General features: G+C 37.6%; 1 protein-coding gene across 1 annotated transcript; it reads left to right on the top strand.

Moving 5' to 3' along the window:
- Positions 1–1,732: 1,732 nt before the first annotated feature.
- On the top strand, positions 1,733–19,388 carry LOC131367129 (uncharacterized). Its single transcript, XM_058412383.1, has 17 exons — positions 1,733–2,001; positions 2,114–2,177; positions 3,738–4,915; positions 6,395–6,427; positions 6,537–6,685; positions 6,810–6,981; positions 7,786–7,836; positions 8,472–8,580; positions 11,735–11,901; positions 12,225–12,277; positions 12,500–13,148; positions 13,350–13,517; positions 14,439–14,566; positions 15,681–15,863; positions 18,119–18,290; positions 18,485–18,526; positions 18,732–19,388. Exons 3-17 carry the CDS (start codon positions 3,755–3,757, stop codon positions 18,828–18,830), a joined length of 3,336 nt encoding a protein of 1,111 aa, XP_058268366.1. The 5' UTR covers positions 1,733–2,001; positions 2,114–2,177; positions 3,738–3,754; the 3' UTR covers positions 18,831–19,388.
- Positions 19,389–19,451: the final 63 nt, after the last annotated feature.

Raw genomic sequence — 19,451 nt, 5'->3', positions numbered from 1 at the left:
ATCTTATTCTATTTTCATTTCATTTTATTGAAAAAAGAAGTTGAAAGACAGAAGGAGTGAGAGAGAGATATGGATATGGATATGGAGAGAGAGAAACTGTGTATGTTACTGGTAGATTCACAAAGTAATGGATGGAACATCATAAAGGCCATGATCAACAAGTGGAGGAAATGTGTAGGAAATGTGCTCTGACAGTGACATTAACAAGAACAGGCCGTCTTTAATAAAGTATTAGTTAAGCAAACTGGGTTATTGTCAATTTTCTTTGTCACTTTCTTTTTTTCCCCAAAAATGTTTTGTTCACTTGAATTCTTGCTATATTGGAACCACTTTTTAAGTTGGAAAAAGGTCAGTCATAGTTTAGCTTGGTTTTCTTTTTGCATCACAAAAATCTGCATACTAACAGGGGTATGTAGACTATTTTTATATTCATTGTGCACCAGGTGTGCAACCATGAATTTTTCTTTACAAGTTCAATTCAGTGTTATGGACTGGATGTGGGGCCAGGATGTGAGATGAGAATGTATGCCAATTCATCACAGAGCTCTATGTACACAGACACTTAGCATAGTCAATTCAGATAGTGGCCTGTGAGAGGACACCAGAAAGCCCAGAAGAAACCCACATGGACACAGGGAGAACATGCACAGACATGTTCATGTCCATCATGGACAATCCACTGCATCCACTGTATAGCATCATCTCCAGACAGAGAAGCAGCTTCAGTGACAGGTTGCTGTCACTGCCCTGCTCCACTGACAGACTGAGGAGGCCGTTCCTCCCCCATGCCATGTGACTCTTTAATTCAACGCGGGGTGGGAGAAGTCAGTGCTGACACTACTCTTCTCTCTGTCCTGGACTGTACAATAAAACACACACTACACATAATACACTCTAGTTTATACAGAACTCTCAATAAACTGAGATTTGCACAGGACTCATAAACACAACTAGGTCTGTAACCTTAAACACTTGTTTTGCACATTACTTATCTTGTTTTTCATCTCATTCTCCATATTTATTCCTAAATCTTTGTATTTAGTATTTTTCTGCTATATTTTGTTATATTATTATATTATGCTATATTTTGTAATTTGATATATTTTTTGTTATATTTTTGTACCCTAATTTGGGTATTTTAGTATTTTTGTTATATTCCTATTTTGTCTATTACCTGTGTTTGTGGATACTGCTGGAAACTGTGAATTTCCCTTCAGGATGAATAAAGTATCCATCCATCCATCCATCCATCCATCTATCTATCTATGTCCCAACAATACAGTTTTGCAACTGAACCAGGGACCCTCGAGTCTCCCTGTGACCCAGGGGTTCTCCCAGTGCTTCATGGGTTTCCTCTGTCTCCTTTCCAGTTCTAATATGGTCCTATTAATTATGGGTGTCTGCGGTGTCCCCAACTTGTGCCCCTGTCTCCTCTGTTAGGCTAAAGGTACCTTGTGACCCTGTGAATAATAAGCGGAACTGAGTTGGATCTATGGATACCTGAAACAGACCGGTGCATTCTTCAAGGCTCATTTTCATTAACTGTGGGTTAAATAGTTTCAACACTCTGTTGCACTATGATATATCACTTGCTCTGTATTTATTTTTGGAATTTATATACGCTGTAAAGATTTTAAAAATCGCGGCTTTTCCCGGCTTTTCAAGGAGCTTCGGGTTTCATTGTGTGACGTCACGGGCAGGGATAGGCTGGTCACGTGGTATGAGTTTCCAAACCGCTGGGTTCAGGGAAAAAAAATGCGAAGGCGTAAAAGTGTACGTAAATTTGGCTTGAGATCGGAAAGGTAGGAGAGTTTATGTTTCGTTTCGTACTCTGGTTAACATTACAAATTTAGTCCAGACTTTCTTTAAGTCTATTGTTTAGTTTAAAGTGATATCGAAGAGAAAGGACATGTTAACTTTTGACCAACACGACTGATTGCTACCTGGTTTATTATGGCGCGCGCTTCATGATGACTGGCTACGCTTTTCTCTCTCTAACGGGTATGGCTTTAGTACTGCAGGACCATGTTTTTGTTGGTATTTATATGTATTTTTATTTGTATTTCTATTGGTATTTATTCTCCATTTTAATTGTTGTTTATATGATTAACAGTGTAGCCTGCATTGCTGAATTCCAGGAGCGAACGGGCCGTTCCCACTTACTTCAGCAATAACATGTAGGCTGTCTCACTTACCCTCATATATCATTATGAATGTCACCTGAACTATCATTAGCATTTTATCTTTATTTCTTTCGAGGACACACATTAGTTAGATATTTGGTGCCTGAAAGTTTGGAAGATAGACAGATTTATAAGCGTTTTTTTTTGTCCTTGAACGTTGATATTAATTAATGGCCAGGTAAGATTTGCCCAGAAATGCACGTCAGTTAAGTGTGTGTGTGTGTGTGTGTGTGTGTGTGTGTGATAGATAATACCAAAATGTTTTTATACTATTTATAATTCTATTCATTCTTTTTCAAAAGTCAAATTGGACTAATATTGAGATATAAAGTCAATAAACACTTGCAACTGAAACAGCTAAATGCACACTTAAAAAAATATTTGACCCAAAATAACTCGGATACACCTGCTCTCCGTTTTGGTGAATGAAAAGAATTCAGTTTTGCTCTAAAAGCCATGCTCAGGCTCCCCAGCAGTTTTCTCTGCGAATGAACCACAGGGTTTGGTTACAGTAGTATCAGAGCCGTCTTCATGTTACACAGCTTGACTATCCATCCTCTTGAACAGCCTGGTATCCAGTATTGTCTTACTGCTGATCCTCAGCTCTTATTCGTTAATACTCATTACATCCTGTGGACACTGTATATATAGTGTTTTATTTCCCAGACTTTATATAAGTTATCTTATCATGCCTTGATCTGACTTTTAGAAATGACTCGTGGGAATTGAAACAAGTGATCATAAAACAATAAAAACATGAAGTCTCCTCTTTTAAACAGAGGAACTTCCCTCTAAAGAGTTTTTTAACTTCCCTTCAATACACTGAACACAGTCACAACTTGGCAAATAGGAACCAGAGCCTTTGAGGATCTTTTGAAGGCCGTATTATACTCACTGCCACCCAGTAACCTGGTGTCTTTGATTACTAATCCATTATATCGTCTCTTGTGGACTTTGAATTATGAGAACATTTTAGCTTCCTGTCTAGGGATGTGTAAAACATGCATAAAGCAGATCTAAATTACGTCTTTTCAAATAAGAGCGAATTTCCCACCAAGGATGTAATAATAACAGTGTGGCATGTTGTCAATCTGTAACTTAAAAAAAACACCAGTAATATTCAGTGCTAAGCATTATTAAGCAAAGCAATTTAAGGTGACTGTCGAAGACTGCTATTTTTTTCTTGACATAATCCGTCCTTGTACATTCTTGTTGTTTTCATGGGATTTTTTAGTAAAGTACTTCATAGAACTACTCACCATGAGCACTTGCAAACAACGGTGTATACAAAATGCCAGAAATACAGTTACTATGGGAACAGAGTGAGCAAAAATGAAATCATTTTTATCTCTGTAGCCGGAGTAAAATGGGTAGGTGAGGAAACGTATACCTAATTTGCATTTGTACATGATGTCTTCTACTTCCAGTGTAAAACTCATACACACTGTTAAAGGAAAATGATCATAAAACAAATAAAAAAAAAAATGATCAGAATAAAAGGATAATTGTTTGTTGTTTAATTTTCTTTGTTCAATAATTTTATTGTCTGTCTAGGTCAAACTGCATTTCCGATGTCCTCTAGCGGTGGTTCTCCTGGCCGCTTTGGGCGTGCCCGAAATGCACCTCACTATAATGATGTGCCTCCAAGCTCATCACAGAAGAGTAATGGCCTCTCCAGTTTGCAACATCAGACATCATCGGATTTGGCTCTGAGCTTAGACCCTTTACCTCCTCCTCCCCTCCCTGACGAGCCTCCGATTGGACCAGAGTCCGACCTTGGTGACAGTGAAAACTGTGAAAATCCATCAGTTGATATTAAACCTGTCCACCGCTTCATTCCTGACTCGTGGAAGAACTTTTTCCGTGGGAGCAACAGAAGCAGCAATAGCTCAGCACCTGTATCCAGTAATTTGAACACCACAACAAAGGGCATTAGATGCTCTCCTCCTCATTCGCCCTCAGGCTCAGGGTCATATCACGATAAGTTTGGGGGCTCTGGAGATAGCTACCATTCCCGCATAGAGCATGAAGCTATGCTAGGAGAGCATCCAGAATCGATGGATGGTCGCACTGCACACACCAATGCACACACCACTCTAACCTACAGTGAAAGAGTTGAGGAATACCAACAGCGTTATAGCTACATGAAGTCCTGGTCAGGGTTGCTGAGAATTCTTGGTTGCATTGAGTTGCTTTTAGGGGCAGCTGTTTTTGCCTGTGTCTGTGCATACATTCACAAAGACAATGAGTGGTACAACATGTTTGGTTACTCGCAGCCCCAAATGTACGGCGGATATGGTGGTGTGTATGGCATGTATGGGGACACATATTACACGGGACCCAAGACACCTTTTGTCCTTGTTGTGGCAGGCCTGGCATGGATAGTGACTGTGATCATGCTGGTGATGGGCATGACCATGTACTACCGTGCCATTCTTTTAGACTCAAACTGGTGGCCTCTTACAGAATTTGTGATCAACCTGGTGCTTGCTATACTTTACATGGCTGCTGGTATCGTGTATGTAAGGGACACAACTCGAGGTGGACTTTGCTATTACCCTGTTTTCAACAATGGAATCAACGCAGCTTTCTGTCGTGTTGAAGCTGGGCAAACGGCAGCTATCATTTTTCTCTTTGTGGCCATGCTGGTGTACCTGATAGGTGCTATTGTTTGCCTGAAACTATGGAGACACGAAGCCGCACGCCGCTACAGAGAGAAATATGGCCATGAGGTGAGACTGTTGGCTGATTTACTGCATCTCTCAGAGATACTCTATTTGGTCAAATGTTTGTGGATACCTGACTATAACACGTTTATGTGGTTCTTTCCCAAACTGTTGCAACAAAGTTGGAAGCACTCAGTTGTATACTCTAGCATTACTTTCCATTCACTGGATCTAAGAGGCCCAAATGGGTTCCAGCATGACGATGCCCATTTGCACAAACTACACTCCATGGTTTGCAAGGTTGGTGTGGAAGATCTCATGTGGCCTGCTCCTGAACCTTGAATGAACTGGAAAACACACCAGGCCTCCTCACTCTTGTTGCTGAATGAGCACAAATTCCCACAACCTCATTCCAAAATCTAAGCGAAAACTTTCCAATTATAGTGGAGGTTATTATTACAACAAAGAGGGGATTAAATTTGGAAAGAGCACATATGGGTGTAGCAGTCAGGTATACACAACCCTTTGGACGTATAGTGTATATGGGGCCTCATTTATAAAGACATGTATATAGACTGATTACACTTTTTTCACCCAGAAAAAAAATCTATCTGTAGCTTTTTATTATGAGTGTAACGTGTCAGATTTCATATTCAGTAGGATACGGTTGTCCTGATGCAATACAGCAACTGCAATATTGACTGAGCATGTGCCTTTGAGTTCATTTTCTAGTTGATTAAAACTTTCGGCATTATGTTCCAGTTACTGTACATTAAGAAATAAATTCAGACATCTCAGCAGCATTTACAGAAACAAAAGCTGTGTAATAAATGCAATAAAATCAATCATAGCTAATTAAGCCCTGGAACTAGCCCAGGAAAACCTCATAGGATATTTTGGATAAATGTTATCATCATCTGACCATCATCATCTGACCATCATCTGACCATCCTCCTTAATGTGCATGAGGGCAAAATACATGTGTTAACATTTGTTATTAAATTTCATTCATTTATTCAGGCACTTTTAGTAATGTTACACCATTATGACTTAACATTTGTTGATTGAGCACCATAGTTTTAAGTTTTCTGTAATTCAGAAAATAAATCAGTTTAACATAACAATAAATTAATGGAATTTTGACCTTGCTTCTATCCTGTGAAAACCCCTGAGTTTGTCTAAATCCCTATACAAAGAAACTGATAAATGTGAACTTTGGTCAGATTTTGATGAAGAAATAGCAACAGTGACACTGATATTTAATATGTGGATTAAAATGCAAAGATTGTTAATTTTATACAAATTAAGTGTGAAACTCATGAAATACAGTGTACATCCACAGTAATATATTCATATGAGGAAGTCAAATTTTAGCCATTCTTAGTGACATCACTGCGGAGCTGGTTTACAAGGTCACTATCACTAGCTGAAAAAGAAGTTAGAGCTTTATAGTGTATTATTTGACTTCCTGTGTAATCTAGAAGCAATCACCCGTGATGTAGACATGCTTCCTCATTCTCATACGTTCTCATTTTCCTTCCTCAGATGCAGTCAAAATTCCCTGTGGCTCAGTCTGTGGTAACTAATACTTTTCCGTCTTTTCTACTGTATTTAGTGGATCTTCTTGACCTGGTGATTACCTAGATTCTTTTTGTTTCTTGTTTTTTCTTTTTTTTTCTACTGGTAGGCAGTACAGAGAGTCCCTGAGCCTGTCCTCATCTCCTCTGCTGTGCCAGTTCACACAGACGCTCCTGCACCTTCCAAGGCAAAAGTGGTTAAAGGACATATTCCACCTGGACACATTCCCAAACCTGTGATTGTGCCTGACTACTTATCGTGCGTACATTTTACTTTGTGCTCTAAATACATGCATGTGTGTTTGTGCGTGTGTGAGTGTGTATTTTTTTGTATTTTTTTTTTCATAGTGTGTACTATGTATTTTTTTTTGGTTACATTGCAGTAAATACCCAGCAATTCACACTGACGAAGAGCGGGACCAGTACAAAGCTGTATTTAATGACCAGTACTCTGAGTATAAAGAACTGCACACAGAGGTTCATGCAACACTGAAAAAGTTTGATGAGTTGGATAGCATGATGCGCAACCTGCCTCGAAACCTGTCCAGTCAGGAGGTCTGTTATTGTCTAATAATAATTTCTTGTTTCTTGTAAGAACACTTGAAGTAGGTTCAAGTTTGTAATATTAATACACTTCAGGAAATGTGTATAAATACGTCAGTAAAAGTCACTGGAGGAAAGTCTTAGGAATCACTTAGGAATGTACAGTATGTGTTTAAGCTAAATGTTAAGATATGTGGCAGTCTGAGATGTTGCTGTAGCTGAATCCATAAATAAATTTCATTAAAAACAAAATGGATACAAACCTAAATGTTATTTTTTCTAATCAGATAAGAGCTGTCAAAATATCTGCAGTAAAATGCAAATTTCTCCTATTTTACTTTTCGGATTTTAAAAAGCTATAACCTCTGGTTGATGTATGTATAAAAGAAAAAACATATTTCAGTTTTCGAGGCAGTGGTGGTTCAAACAGTTAAGACTCTGGGTTGTTGTTTAGAAGGTCAGGGTTCAAGCCCAGGCACTGACAAGCTGCCACTGTTGGGTCATTGAGCAAATCTGCCCTGGGGATTCAGAATCATGGCTGACCTTGTGCTCTGACCTCAACCTAGGATATGCAAAGAAAAGAATTTCACTGTGCTGTAATGTAAATGTGACAAATAAAAGCTTCTTCTTCAAAAATGTCAGCATTTCAACAGAGACTTTCCCAGGCTGCCAAGCATATCTGATGACAAATTTGGAGATTGCAGTCACTAGACTTTTTTAAATTTTAATTACAATATTGACATTCTATGTATATCTTCTGTACACACAGAAAAAAAACAAAGTTGCAAACTGAAACCAATTTATTTGTTCCCTCAGGAATACGACCGCATAAACCACATCCTTCAGATATATCAGCAAAAGAAAAATGTAAGTTCAATGCATATTTACATACCAGTCCTAATTCCTGCTTCACAGAAGCATGAAGGAGGAAGAGGGGTGGGAGGGAAAGGGCCAGGCTAATTTGTTTTTCCAGACAGGAAATAGCAGTTGACTCTTCAGACAAAAGGGGGACTTGAAAAAAATCCTTTAATACTTAATACGTTTAATGGTGGTGAAATAAATACAAACCATAGATGTGCCTGGATGTCAAAGGATAATTATACATTAACAAAAAATATTATTTTAGTATAATATAATATTTGATGTTATAATGTTTATAAGCAGATTTTTATCAGTGAAATGACGTGAAATGCAATTGCATAAGCCATCATAATTTGTTTAAAATATAGATTAATATTTTACTTGTTTTAAAACATTTAAAAACATTTTTTCATATAAATAACTAATGTTAATTAATCAATTCCTGGTAAATCCAACTCTCTTTGTCAGAATTTCCCCCTTCTCTTGATCTTTGCAGTGTTAGCCCCCTGCATTAGTATGCACTTATAGAATTCTGATTTGAGTAAAAGTTTGCATAAACAATTCACAGATCTACTTTGGATTTTGCTGTTGATGTGAATAGTAAACTTACTTATTTGTCTTGGTCTTTTTATTAAATAAAGGATCCTTCATTTCTTGAGAAAAAGGAACGATGCGAATACCTCAAAAACAAACTCTCTCACATAAAGCATCGCATTCAAGAATATGATAAGGTCATGGCATGGAATGATGGCTATGGATAAAAGATTTTCCTGACACTACATGCTGTAAAGGTCCTATATTTCTTCATGATGCTGCACAAACCAGCCACAAAGATGTGAAATGACCCACATGCAAGACGTCAGACAATCAAGCCAAAGGAAAGTCTATAAGTATGAATATTTGCATTATAAGTCTTAATATGCTCAGCAAAATACAGTATTGACAGGAGAAAATCATATCTATGTTATTGGGTCATTTTTTCCTCATTTTGGTTTTATTAGACTAATCTTGTGTATAAATACTACATGGTTTGTGATGTTCTTAAAATCGTTTCAACACTGTGACTTTGACTGTTTAATCTGAAAATATGTGTTGTGAATTTCCTTTAAAAAAAGCACTTATGTTTTTATATCAAAATGCTTTTGGTTATTGTCCATGTACTTTCAGTTTGTCTTTTTAACCTGCGTGTGTATATGTATGTATGTATGTATATATATGAAAAAGAGACAGAGAGGATTTACATTTATTGATGCACTGAATGACTCCTCACATTTCATACAAAAAAGTTTTACTTTTTCTGTTATGCAGGTTTTAGTGTGAAATGTATTAACAGTATTTCCTGAAACCTTTTTGCTCATTAAAAAAGGAACCAAACCTTTAAGTTATTGTTAAGTCTGACTATTTTAATGTTTACTGTTCTCATTCCAGATATGTATATGTGTGTATGTACCAAGAACACCTTAAAAACCACAAGAGTCCTTGTGTGTCTGTGCACACTTGGCGAATAAAGCTGATTCTGATTCTGAGAAATGCAAGGAAACTCCACCATGCTTCACTGTTGCCTGCAGACACTCATCCCTGTACCACTCTCCAGCTCTTTGGCGAACAACCTGTCTCCTGCTACAGCCAAATATTTCAAATTTTGACTCATCAGTCCAGATCTTCTGCTGCCATTTTTCAGCAGATCAGTTCATATGTTTTTGTTCATAGTTGAGTGGTTTAGTCTTGTTTCCAGGTTGAAGGTATGGCTTTTTGGCTGAAATTCATCCATGAAGACCACTTCTGTCCAGACTTCTCCAGACAATAGATGGGTGTACCTGGGTTCCACTGGCAGTTTTTTTGCTGATGGCACTGCTGGACATCTGATGTCAAAGGGAAAAAAGCATGAAGGGTCTTTCATCTACTGTTCAAGTTTCCTTGGCTGAGCACTGTGTCTACAGTCCTAAACATTGCCTGTTTATTTGTGCTTCTTCAAAATAGAGTGAACAGTCCATCTTGAAACCCCAGTCTGCTTGTCTTGTTACTGTGCTCAGTCTTGCCCTAGTGTATGACCTGTGACATAAAACATAAAACTGTCTTCCACAACCTCACCTTAGTAGCAGTGTTTGGCTGTTCGTCACACAGATTTAAGCTTCTGCACAGCTGTTTCTGTTTCATTTAATGACAATTTTTCAACCTACATATGAAACTGATGGTCATTAGCACCTGCTTGGTATAGTTGGTTAATCATACACTTGACTCTGATCCTACAAAATCCCTGATTTTGTGCAAGTGTACAAAGCGTGCAAGATGCTGGTTTGAAGCCAAAGCTTAGTCACACCTATTATTGATTTGATTTAGATCTTCTGTTTGCTGATTTGGTAAATTAATCAAAATAAACCACTAAAATATAGATTTTTTTGAAAGCATTCTTACTTTACATCATTTTCTCACACCTACATAAACCTTGTGCACAGTACTGTACATTATACCATGACCATGTATTTAAGTATTCCAAAAGAAAATAAGTATTTTACTTATTTAGGTTCTACTTATTAATAAGCATTTTACTTAAGCACTGTGTAGTGTCATCTTTAAAAATGGACCAGTCATAGGAGTCAAGGCCATTTTCCCATAGGCCTGAAAGTATATTTATTTATTTTTTAACCTATAGCATATTGTTTACTGATATACTGATAAATTTTACACAGAACTGGTGGTTGAAGCCCCAGTATTGCCAGGCTGCCACTGTTGGGGTCTTGAGCAGAGTCTGCATGCTGTATAAAGGGTCTGACTCTTACTTCCTAAAAAGCTGAGTAATGCAAAGACAACTCAAGTATACAGTATATGCATGCATGAGTATATATGACAAATAAAGCCTTCTTTTTAGGTCATCCAAACATCAGTACATTTCAGAAGGTGGGTTCACATTAAACAGATTCTCAGATTATCACAGTGGACACACACATACAGGTAACCACATGCACGCACATCTATCCAAATTTTGTATGCCAGTCTGGTGTATACTGCTTATATAACTGATTGCATACTGTTACTTTGAGTAGACTTGCTATGACTACAAGTCTGGACTTGTGAAAGTGGTTAAAGATAGCGTTCGACTTAGATATCCTCCATCTATTTTGACAGAGTGAGTGTTTGGGGGGTTTGACTGTATAGGAAAGTGAACAAACAAATCCACAGACAAGCAGTTGTTACTCAGTGTGTATGGACATTCAGAAATAAAGCTGTACCCTTCCATGTCACTGTTCTACCCATCAAGGGTAGAAGGGTTGGTTTTAATGTATGTATCTTTCACCTAAGACAAGAAAAAGCAAACCTTTGTTTCTAAAATTGTAGAAATAAAACTCTGAAAACAAAATGCTTGTATAGTGAGTGTTTGGGCTTAAACGAACATTTCCAAGATCCTTTTCTGCCTTTGAAAATAAATTAATTATTAAAACTAAAACAGTATTTTATAAATACAGCATAAAAATATGAAAGTGCTAGAGTGCTCTAAGAAAAAGGATACTAAACGATTCCTGTCCTTGTCCTTCAGCATGTATTTTTTTCCCCCATCTACTGTAAGTATTAGTCTAAGATACCAGGACAAGACATCGATATTACAGGATCACTTACATTACATTTTCTGTAAAGAATTTAATTTTGCAAATAAAAACCAACCGGTTCTACAATTATAATCAACTGTAAACTAAACTATACGCTTTCAGTCATTTTTCTTTACCTAACGCTTAATTTCTAATAAAGTAAACAGACTGGACGGAATATACACGGACCCAGCATGATTACATTTTTAATTTCCTGATATGCAGGAGTCAAAATAAGTTTAAAAGAAAGAAAGAAAGAAAATGAAGGAAGCGATTCATAACACAGCCTTACTCCTGACGGGCATTACCTTCAACTCCAGGTAGAAAACTATCACCTGCAACCACTCGTGGTTTAAAGAGACAATCAGACAACCCTAATGCATCCGAAGTCACTTGGGCTGTGTGGGGGAGGAGCTTAGACTGCCTTTACAGCGATGTGAAAACAGGTACTGGTATCAGTGTGAGGAGGAGCGTTCCGTCAAAACAGGTGAGTGTCTTTTACGTTTACCTTTATTACTACATATTTATGGTATTCCAGCTCATGTTCTGTACTATGTACTCTAAAATAATCTTTCTTGTGCGTCCCAATGGCTTTAGGCTTCAGATACAAACGCAAGATAAAATATTAAATAAGTTTATTAACATTCAATGGAAGATTTATTTGTTGTTTTTTCCGGGTCTGTTTGGGTTCCAGCTTAAACTGGATTACAACAGAAAGCCTTCCAGGTTACTTCATTTAAATGAAATGCACCTAAGTAATCGAAACTGAATTGAATGTTTACGGATTTCTTTTCTCCTGCAGAATAAACAATGTCTTTCCAGCCGAATGGGAGTCCACCTCCCTATGAGTCCGAACATGAATAGTAAGTGCATGTAACTTTTAATGTTCTTGGTTTATTGGTATAGAATATACATGGTTTATTTATTTATGTATATATTACTTGATGCTGCTCAACTTTTTTTTAATTTTTTTTTTTTTTACGTCGAGTGTTCACAACCTACTGTACTATAGTTTGCCTTCCTCGTCAGATCCAATGAAATGAATCTTTATTTCTAAAATATATATTAAATCTCACCACCCACAGTGATATGGTGCCACAACCTGCATACTCCTATTATGCAGACGATGAGATCCAACACTACTATCGCTGGAACTCGCCACCAGGTATCATCAAAATCATGGCGATCATCAGCATCTTCCTGTGTGTTGGGATTTTTGCATGTGTGGCATCCACTTTAGCCTGGGACACCACTTCAAGTGTGACAGGATTTTCTTCAGGCTATGGTGGAGGCTACGGTGGAAGCTACGCTGGAGGTTATGGTGGAAGCTACGGTGGCACTTCCTTCGGTGGAGGTTTTGGTGGCGGACCCTTTGCTTATGGCATTCTGGGCTCACAAAATGATCCGAGACAAGCAAAGGCGTTTATGATTACAATGGCCATTGTTACCTTCGCAACTGTGATGGCCATCTTTATCATGCTCCTATCCCATCAGCATTGGGCACAAAGTCGGAAGTTCTTCCTGATTATCATTATCATCACAGCCATCCTGGCACTGTTTATGCTTGTGGCCACAATAGTTTATTTGGTTGCGGTTAACCCTATGGCACAAGCCTCAGGCTCGGTCCAATATTACCAGGTTCAGGCCCTGTGTGCCCAGTTCCAGGGTCCTCGTCCTACAGAGCTCATGATCAACCAGTACCTGTATCATTACTGTGTGGTGGATCCACAGGAGGTGAGCCCATTGCTTGGCTGTAGTTTCCCTTCGAAACTAATACAGCTTATTGTTTCAGATTGTGTAACTGAATATATGTGGGTTTTTTTTTTTATACTCCTCAGCATTTATCTGGTTGACTGCTTTTGCCAGAATCAATATGTTTACAGTTTTAATATTTATATTCACATTATCTTCAACTCTGTTTTCCACTTTTTCCAGGCAGTCGCCATTGTTTTTGGCTTCCTGATCTTTGCTTGCCTTATTATCATCATGGTTTTTGCCATCAAGACCCGCCAGAACATTAATGCTTATGGGAAGGGGAATATTCTGTGGCGCAAAGAGAAACCTGCTGAAGAGCTTAACCCTCCTCAGGATGTAGAGGATTGGGTAAGCGTTCTTTTTTGATTTCCTTGAAAAAAAAATTAGTCTTTTGTTTTTGTTTTCTATTTGTTTTTAAATCTGTCATTTCTAGATGTTTTTTTAAAGGTCTTACTTATCAAGACATTCTTGGAAACAGTTGAATGTTTAGAAATTACACAGTCCATTCCTGACTGTTTTTGAATGATGAGATGACGCTCATGTGAGAATAGTCACTTTAGTTTCTGTATTTTTAACCCACAACTGAATTCTGTCCCAGCATATGATTGTACATTCATTTACTCTTAGCTAACATGGTGCAGGTGGAAAGACAGGTTTGTCTGTGCAGTAGGTGATGGGGGAAGGGAATTCTCAGACCTGGTTTCTGGGAGTGGTTTGTAGTGGCAGTTTCACTGCGATGCTTTCTGGAATGTGTCGAGAGATACGATTTCCTTAGTCACTAAAGCAGCACATTTATTTGTTTTGAAGTGTTTATGAGGGTTGATTGTTATTAGACAGATTTAAAGGTTTAATTTTACTTTTTATATGCCACACATTACTGTTTATAATATGGCTCAGTGTAAAAAACCATACATATGGTTAATAGTCATAATAAGAGGGGTTACTCAATGTATCATCACTACTGTATGTATGTATTATTGTGAATGTGTGTATTATTGTCTGTGCATGTGTGTGAGTATTGTGTGTGTGCGCGTATGTGAGTGAGTATGTATTATTGTGTGTGTGTGTGTCTGAGTGTGTTTGTGTGTTTGCGCAGGTATGCACGTGTGCACGCAGCAGGTGCCTTTTGAACATATGCGAGTCCCAACTTGTCTTCTACTCTGCACAGGCTCAAAACCAAATATTTTAGATTGGGGTTTTTTTGTGTTCATTTTAGGAATCACAAAGTAAATTTAAAGAAACCTTTCTGTTGTGTATTTCCTTCTCCAGGTAAATAATGTTAATGGTGATGTAGAGCTAGTAAATAGTGATTTTCCTGAGAAATTTGGAGGTTCAAGGGAATACCTGGATGACAACAGTACAAACTATGACCAACCTCCTGGCACTGAAAGCCTTGTGTGAGTACACTTCTTCCACTTTAACAGAGAAATTAAGCATGGTGGTCGTGTATCTCTGCCCTTTAGTTGCATAAATAATGATGAAATGTGTGTTTACTGTTTTCTTTTGCAGATTTAATGGTTTACATTCTTATATAGTAAAATGCGAGAGCAAATGAGTGATGCCTCTCTTGCTGTGTGTGTGTGTACATGTGTGCTACAGCGTGTATGAGTATGTGAGTCTTGTGTGTTTTTACATGTCTCATTAAACCCCTCTGGTTCTATGCCCTCAACATAACATCTTAAAATATTAGCCAGACATGAGTTTTGACTTGCTCTCAATATCCACTTTATTAGGAGCACTTGCACATCCACCTGGTTACCTAATCAGCCAATCATTTGGCAGCAGCACAAGCAGAAAATCATGCAGATACAGGTCAAGAGCTTCAAATATTGTAACTTGAATAATCATTCTTAACAACTACGGTGAGCAGAAAAGCATTTAAAAATGCAAAAAACATTAAACCTTGAGCTGGATGGGCTATAACAGCAGAAGACCACATAAGGTTCCACTGCAGTCAACCAAGAACAAGATCCTGAAACCATCATGGGCAGGTATAGATGACAATAAAAAGTCTTCAGCTGTCTAGTTGGTGCCTGTTATCACCTTAGATTCCATGGATGAAAGGAGTGGAATGTGGTGATGTGAGCAAGGTTTGATTTGTTGTATGTTCTGAGTTGTTTTTCTGCTCACAACAGTTGTAAAGAGTGCTCATTTGAGTTACTATAGACTTTCTGTCTGCTCAAACCAATCTGGTCATTCTCCTGTGATCTTTTCTAATTAACAAGGTGTTTCAGCCTCACAGTATGGACATTAATTTTTAAACCATTCTGTGTAGAGACAGCTGTATGTGAAAGTCCCAGGACTTCAGCAGTATCTGAAATACTCAAACTGGCACCAACAATCATTCCACGGTTACAGATCCTCCTTCTGATGTGAAAATGAACTGAAGCTCTTGATCTATATCTGCATGAATGTACCCATTGTCCTGCTGCCACCTGATTTGGCTGATTTTTTTTTTAATCCTAGTTTTCTATGAAAGCTACATTGAATTGTATTTTGTGTGTGGTGCAGGGGTGTGGAGCACAATATTCCAGTTCAGAATTCAGCTCCTTACTACAGCAGTTCAGACATGGGCAGCTCCACAAGCAAGCCTAAGAAAAAGCGTGCAGGACGCCCCCACCATACTGGTGGTAAAGACTACGATGAGGACTACGCATCGTCTGGAGACGAACTAGATGACTACGATTTCTCCAGGTAAGCTAGTTTATACACAATGGGGCATGGACTAATGGACTGGCTAAGAAAAACAACAAAACTGGGGTCATTATCAGCTGCTTTTTAGATCCTAGTCCTGCTCTACTCTCCAGTACAATTTTTTAACATGCCCTAGCAAATTCCCCTAGCAATTTTAAAGCTTGATTCTCTTTTATTATTATATTTTCAGTGAAGTAATGATACTGGAGCACACTACAGTCGCTATAATTATAGTTGTTCTTCGTGCTTTAAAATGATGCCATGTATATTAGGATATGAAGGAATTTATTCATTTCGTAATCTATAACTCAGTAACTTAAAAATAAGCATCAGGTGTATAAGCTTTAAGATTGCCTGAACTTGCTTGGGAACGGTACCTTTTTACTGCTAGCTCCAATCTAAAACTTGGATTCATTACTGAAATCTCAGTTATACAGTGTATTTGGTCAAAGGTATGTGGACACCTGACAAATCACACCCAATCCTCTTTAGGCCTGTTAATAATGATAGGAGGTTTCAGAATCTGAAAAGTAAACTGCTCTACCAAATACTCCCCTCCAAAAGGCAACAGAGCAAGACGACTGAGATGATGGATCAGAAATTCAGCTAGACTTTCAATCTAGATGTGTTAACCAACTTAGCACATGGAGCCATTTGTTTTGAACCCAACCAAATTTCATGTTACTGACAAGTATTTCTTGCTGCCCAATTAATAGCTCTGAATGTCTTTGCTTGGTTTGAGCTTGGGGTTTCACTCGTTAATACTGTATTTGTTGTTAAAAAAGATAAACCAGCTTAAGATTAGAGCTCTGTCTATAGGACAAACACAAGCCATTTAGAAGCTGTGAAAAGAGGAGAAAATCCCATTGTGCAAGCAGTGGGCATACCAATACAACAATTTGGAATGTCCTGAAAAGGGAAATAACACAGCTGTACCAACAACCGGACATCAAATGAGTCATCCAGGGAAAACCTTCAGTGGTTAATGACGGAAACCTTATCAGACTTGTGAAGAAAAACCCTAAAACAATAGTTGGTTATACCAACAACAACCTCCACTGGGCAATGGTGAAGTCATCACAATCCATCTTTTGAAGAAGACTTCAAGGCCAGAAATATAGAGGCCATACCACAAGATGTAAACCTCTCCTCAGCAGACCAGAAGATTCAGAAGGATCTGTTCATGACCCAAAAGTTCAAGCACAGTGGATGTAATGTCATGGCTTGGGTTTGCATGGCAGCTTCTGACACAAGTTCAATAATCTATATTGTTGATGTAACTCATGATGGTAGCCACAGAAGTTCAAAACGTTGTCTTTTACAGAGAAATTAACTACTTTTTAACTACTAGGAACTTAATGCAGCAAGACAATAACCCAAAACAAACAACACAACAAATTCCTCACTGGGTTACTGGCTTTATGCAGTTATTGCAGGCAAGAGACATGTAACCAAATATGTGATTTACTTTATGATCTGTTACTAAACTTTTGCTATACATGCCAGATTTTAAGCTGTTTAACGCACGTGGATTTATTCATTGGGTTTGAGATCCAACAATATGAGACAATACTGATAATGATATTTGTATCATTATCAGTATTGGCTTATATTGTTGGATCTCAAACACAAATGTATTCAGTTTATAACAAAAAAAGGCCAGGAATGATTGCATGACAGTGTTTGCAGTAAATACGACTTTCACACCTTCATCAAAAAGATATCAAGTTGATTCTCGCTTTCCCTGGCAGTTATCCAAGTTTTAAAGAAACCAGTTATATATCCTATCGGTTATTATAACAAAAATGGAAATGTTTAAATGATACAAGAGGTTCCTGTCTGCAAAAAAAAAACTTCAGGTCAGATTTTAATTACAATAAAATAATCATCCATCAGGAATGAGTTGAGAGATAAACCCATCTCCAGATGTCACGGTGACAAATAGGATTTTCCCTAAGGGGAAATGCTGGAGGGAAGTTGGCATGGGTGTGTTAAAAATAATGATCAAACTCGATCCTGGTTCTAGTATCCTCTTGTCCTGGTTTTTCTTTTTCTAAAGCAGCAAAAAAGTAGGGCAACTCCATAACAAAATGGGTGAAAATAAGTTTAAAGTCAGACTGTTGTGTACTGTTTTGTCTATAAAGTGCAAGAAGTAGAAGTAATTATTAAAAACTGGCAAACTTGCAAAGACCAAATCAAATAAAGTCCTATTTCTTTAGATATTTGATATAATGTTTCTATTTCTGTTTGTTCAGGGAATTTCCCCCCATTGCTGATGATGATGAAAGGGAGAATTATAAGCACATATTTGACAGAGATCACCAAGAATACAAGAGTCTGCAGGCCGAGCTGGATGAAATCAACAAGCGGCTAGCTGAGGTCGACCGCGAGCTTGATGAGCTTCAGGAGGGAACTCCACAGTACCAGGTAAAAGAAATCTTGGGTCCGTTGAGTACTACATTAAGAATAATAGGAATTTCCTCAGTTACACATGTCAGATATTTAAGAATGAAGCTTACTGCTAATACAATCATTGCTGTAGGGTGTTTTAATGCTGGGAGTGTTACAAGAAATATAAATTTCGCATACTTGTTTGTTGACTTGTTATTGTCCTGAAACAGGATGTCATGGATGAGTACAATGCACTGAAGGACAAAAAGAGGGTAAGAGTGAATTTAAAAAACACTAATCCTGTTGCACTAAAATAAAGGTGAAAGGGGTTTGAATTTTTACTTTTATTGTAATTTTTTTCTTTTTACTTATTTATCCATTGAAACATTTATGGATAGGAAGAGGATGATGAACAGGGACATGCATACTAGAACTGTAGATTAATTTGCCACCTTTATTCATTTTTTTTTATTCAAGAGCGGCGACTACCGGATGAAGAAGAAGAAATGCAAGGACCTGAAGGCAAAGCTGAGCCACATCAAGAGAATGGTCAGTGATTACAACAGTAGAAGATAAAAGCTCTTAGAGACTCTGAAGAACTAAACCAAACTCCCTACTGCATCCATCTGGTGTCTGGCATCTGAACACGAAGTATGGGAAACAATTGTTCTTACTGGATAGCAAGAAATTCAAAAGGATTTCTCCATTTTTACATAAGGTTTTAAACCTGAATTCTGTGATAAAATCAGGTGTGCAAAATTAAAGCTGTGTGTAGTGGTGAAGAATTTTAAAGATTTTAAAGCCATCACTTTTTTTTCGTCTGTTAACGTAAGCTGTGCCAACTTAAGTTATTATATAATTATCCTTCTGTTTTTTTTTTGTTTGTTTTTTTTTGGGTGAAAATGGCCATTTTTCATCTTAGAGACTCAGGTTCATGTATTGTGCTTTATGTGTTTAAAGGGACTGTAAGTGTTGTAATTTCATAACTTTTTATGTAAACGTTTGTCTGTAAATATACAAATGATCAGTGTACTGATTTTACTTTTTTATTAGATAAACACACTCCGTAAACAAATTGTATTTTACAGAATTTTGACATTGAAAAATAAATGTTTTCTTCAAAGTTTTTGCAAAACAGAACAGATACAGAACTATATTGTGTGTGTGTGTGTGTGTGTGTGTGTGTGTTGCTCTGCA

This window comes from Hemibagrus wyckioides, linkage group LG16 (genome assembly GCF_019097595.1).
Source record: "Hemibagrus wyckioides isolate EC202008001 linkage group LG16, SWU_Hwy_1.0, whole genome shotgun sequence".
NCBI lineage: Eukaryota > Metazoa > Chordata > Actinopteri > Siluriformes > Bagridae > Hemibagrus > Hemibagrus wyckioides.
The sequence above is the reverse complement of the archived record's forward strand: the minus strand, read 5'-3'. Positions and strand labels throughout refer to the sequence as shown.

Coding starts and splice junctions, on each gene's coding strand:
- LOC131367129 (XM_058412383.1), top strand. CDS start 3,755: ATGTCCTCTAGCGGTGGTTCTCCTGGCCGCTTTGGGCGTGCCCGAAAT. Junction 12,278..12,499: donor TATGAGTCCGAACATGAATA/GTAAGTGCATGT, acceptor CACCACCCACAG/TGATATGGTGCCACAACCTG. Junction 18,291..18,484: donor AGGGAACTCCACAGTACCAG/GTAAAAGAAATC, acceptor GTCCTGAAACAG/GATGTCATGGATGAGTACAA.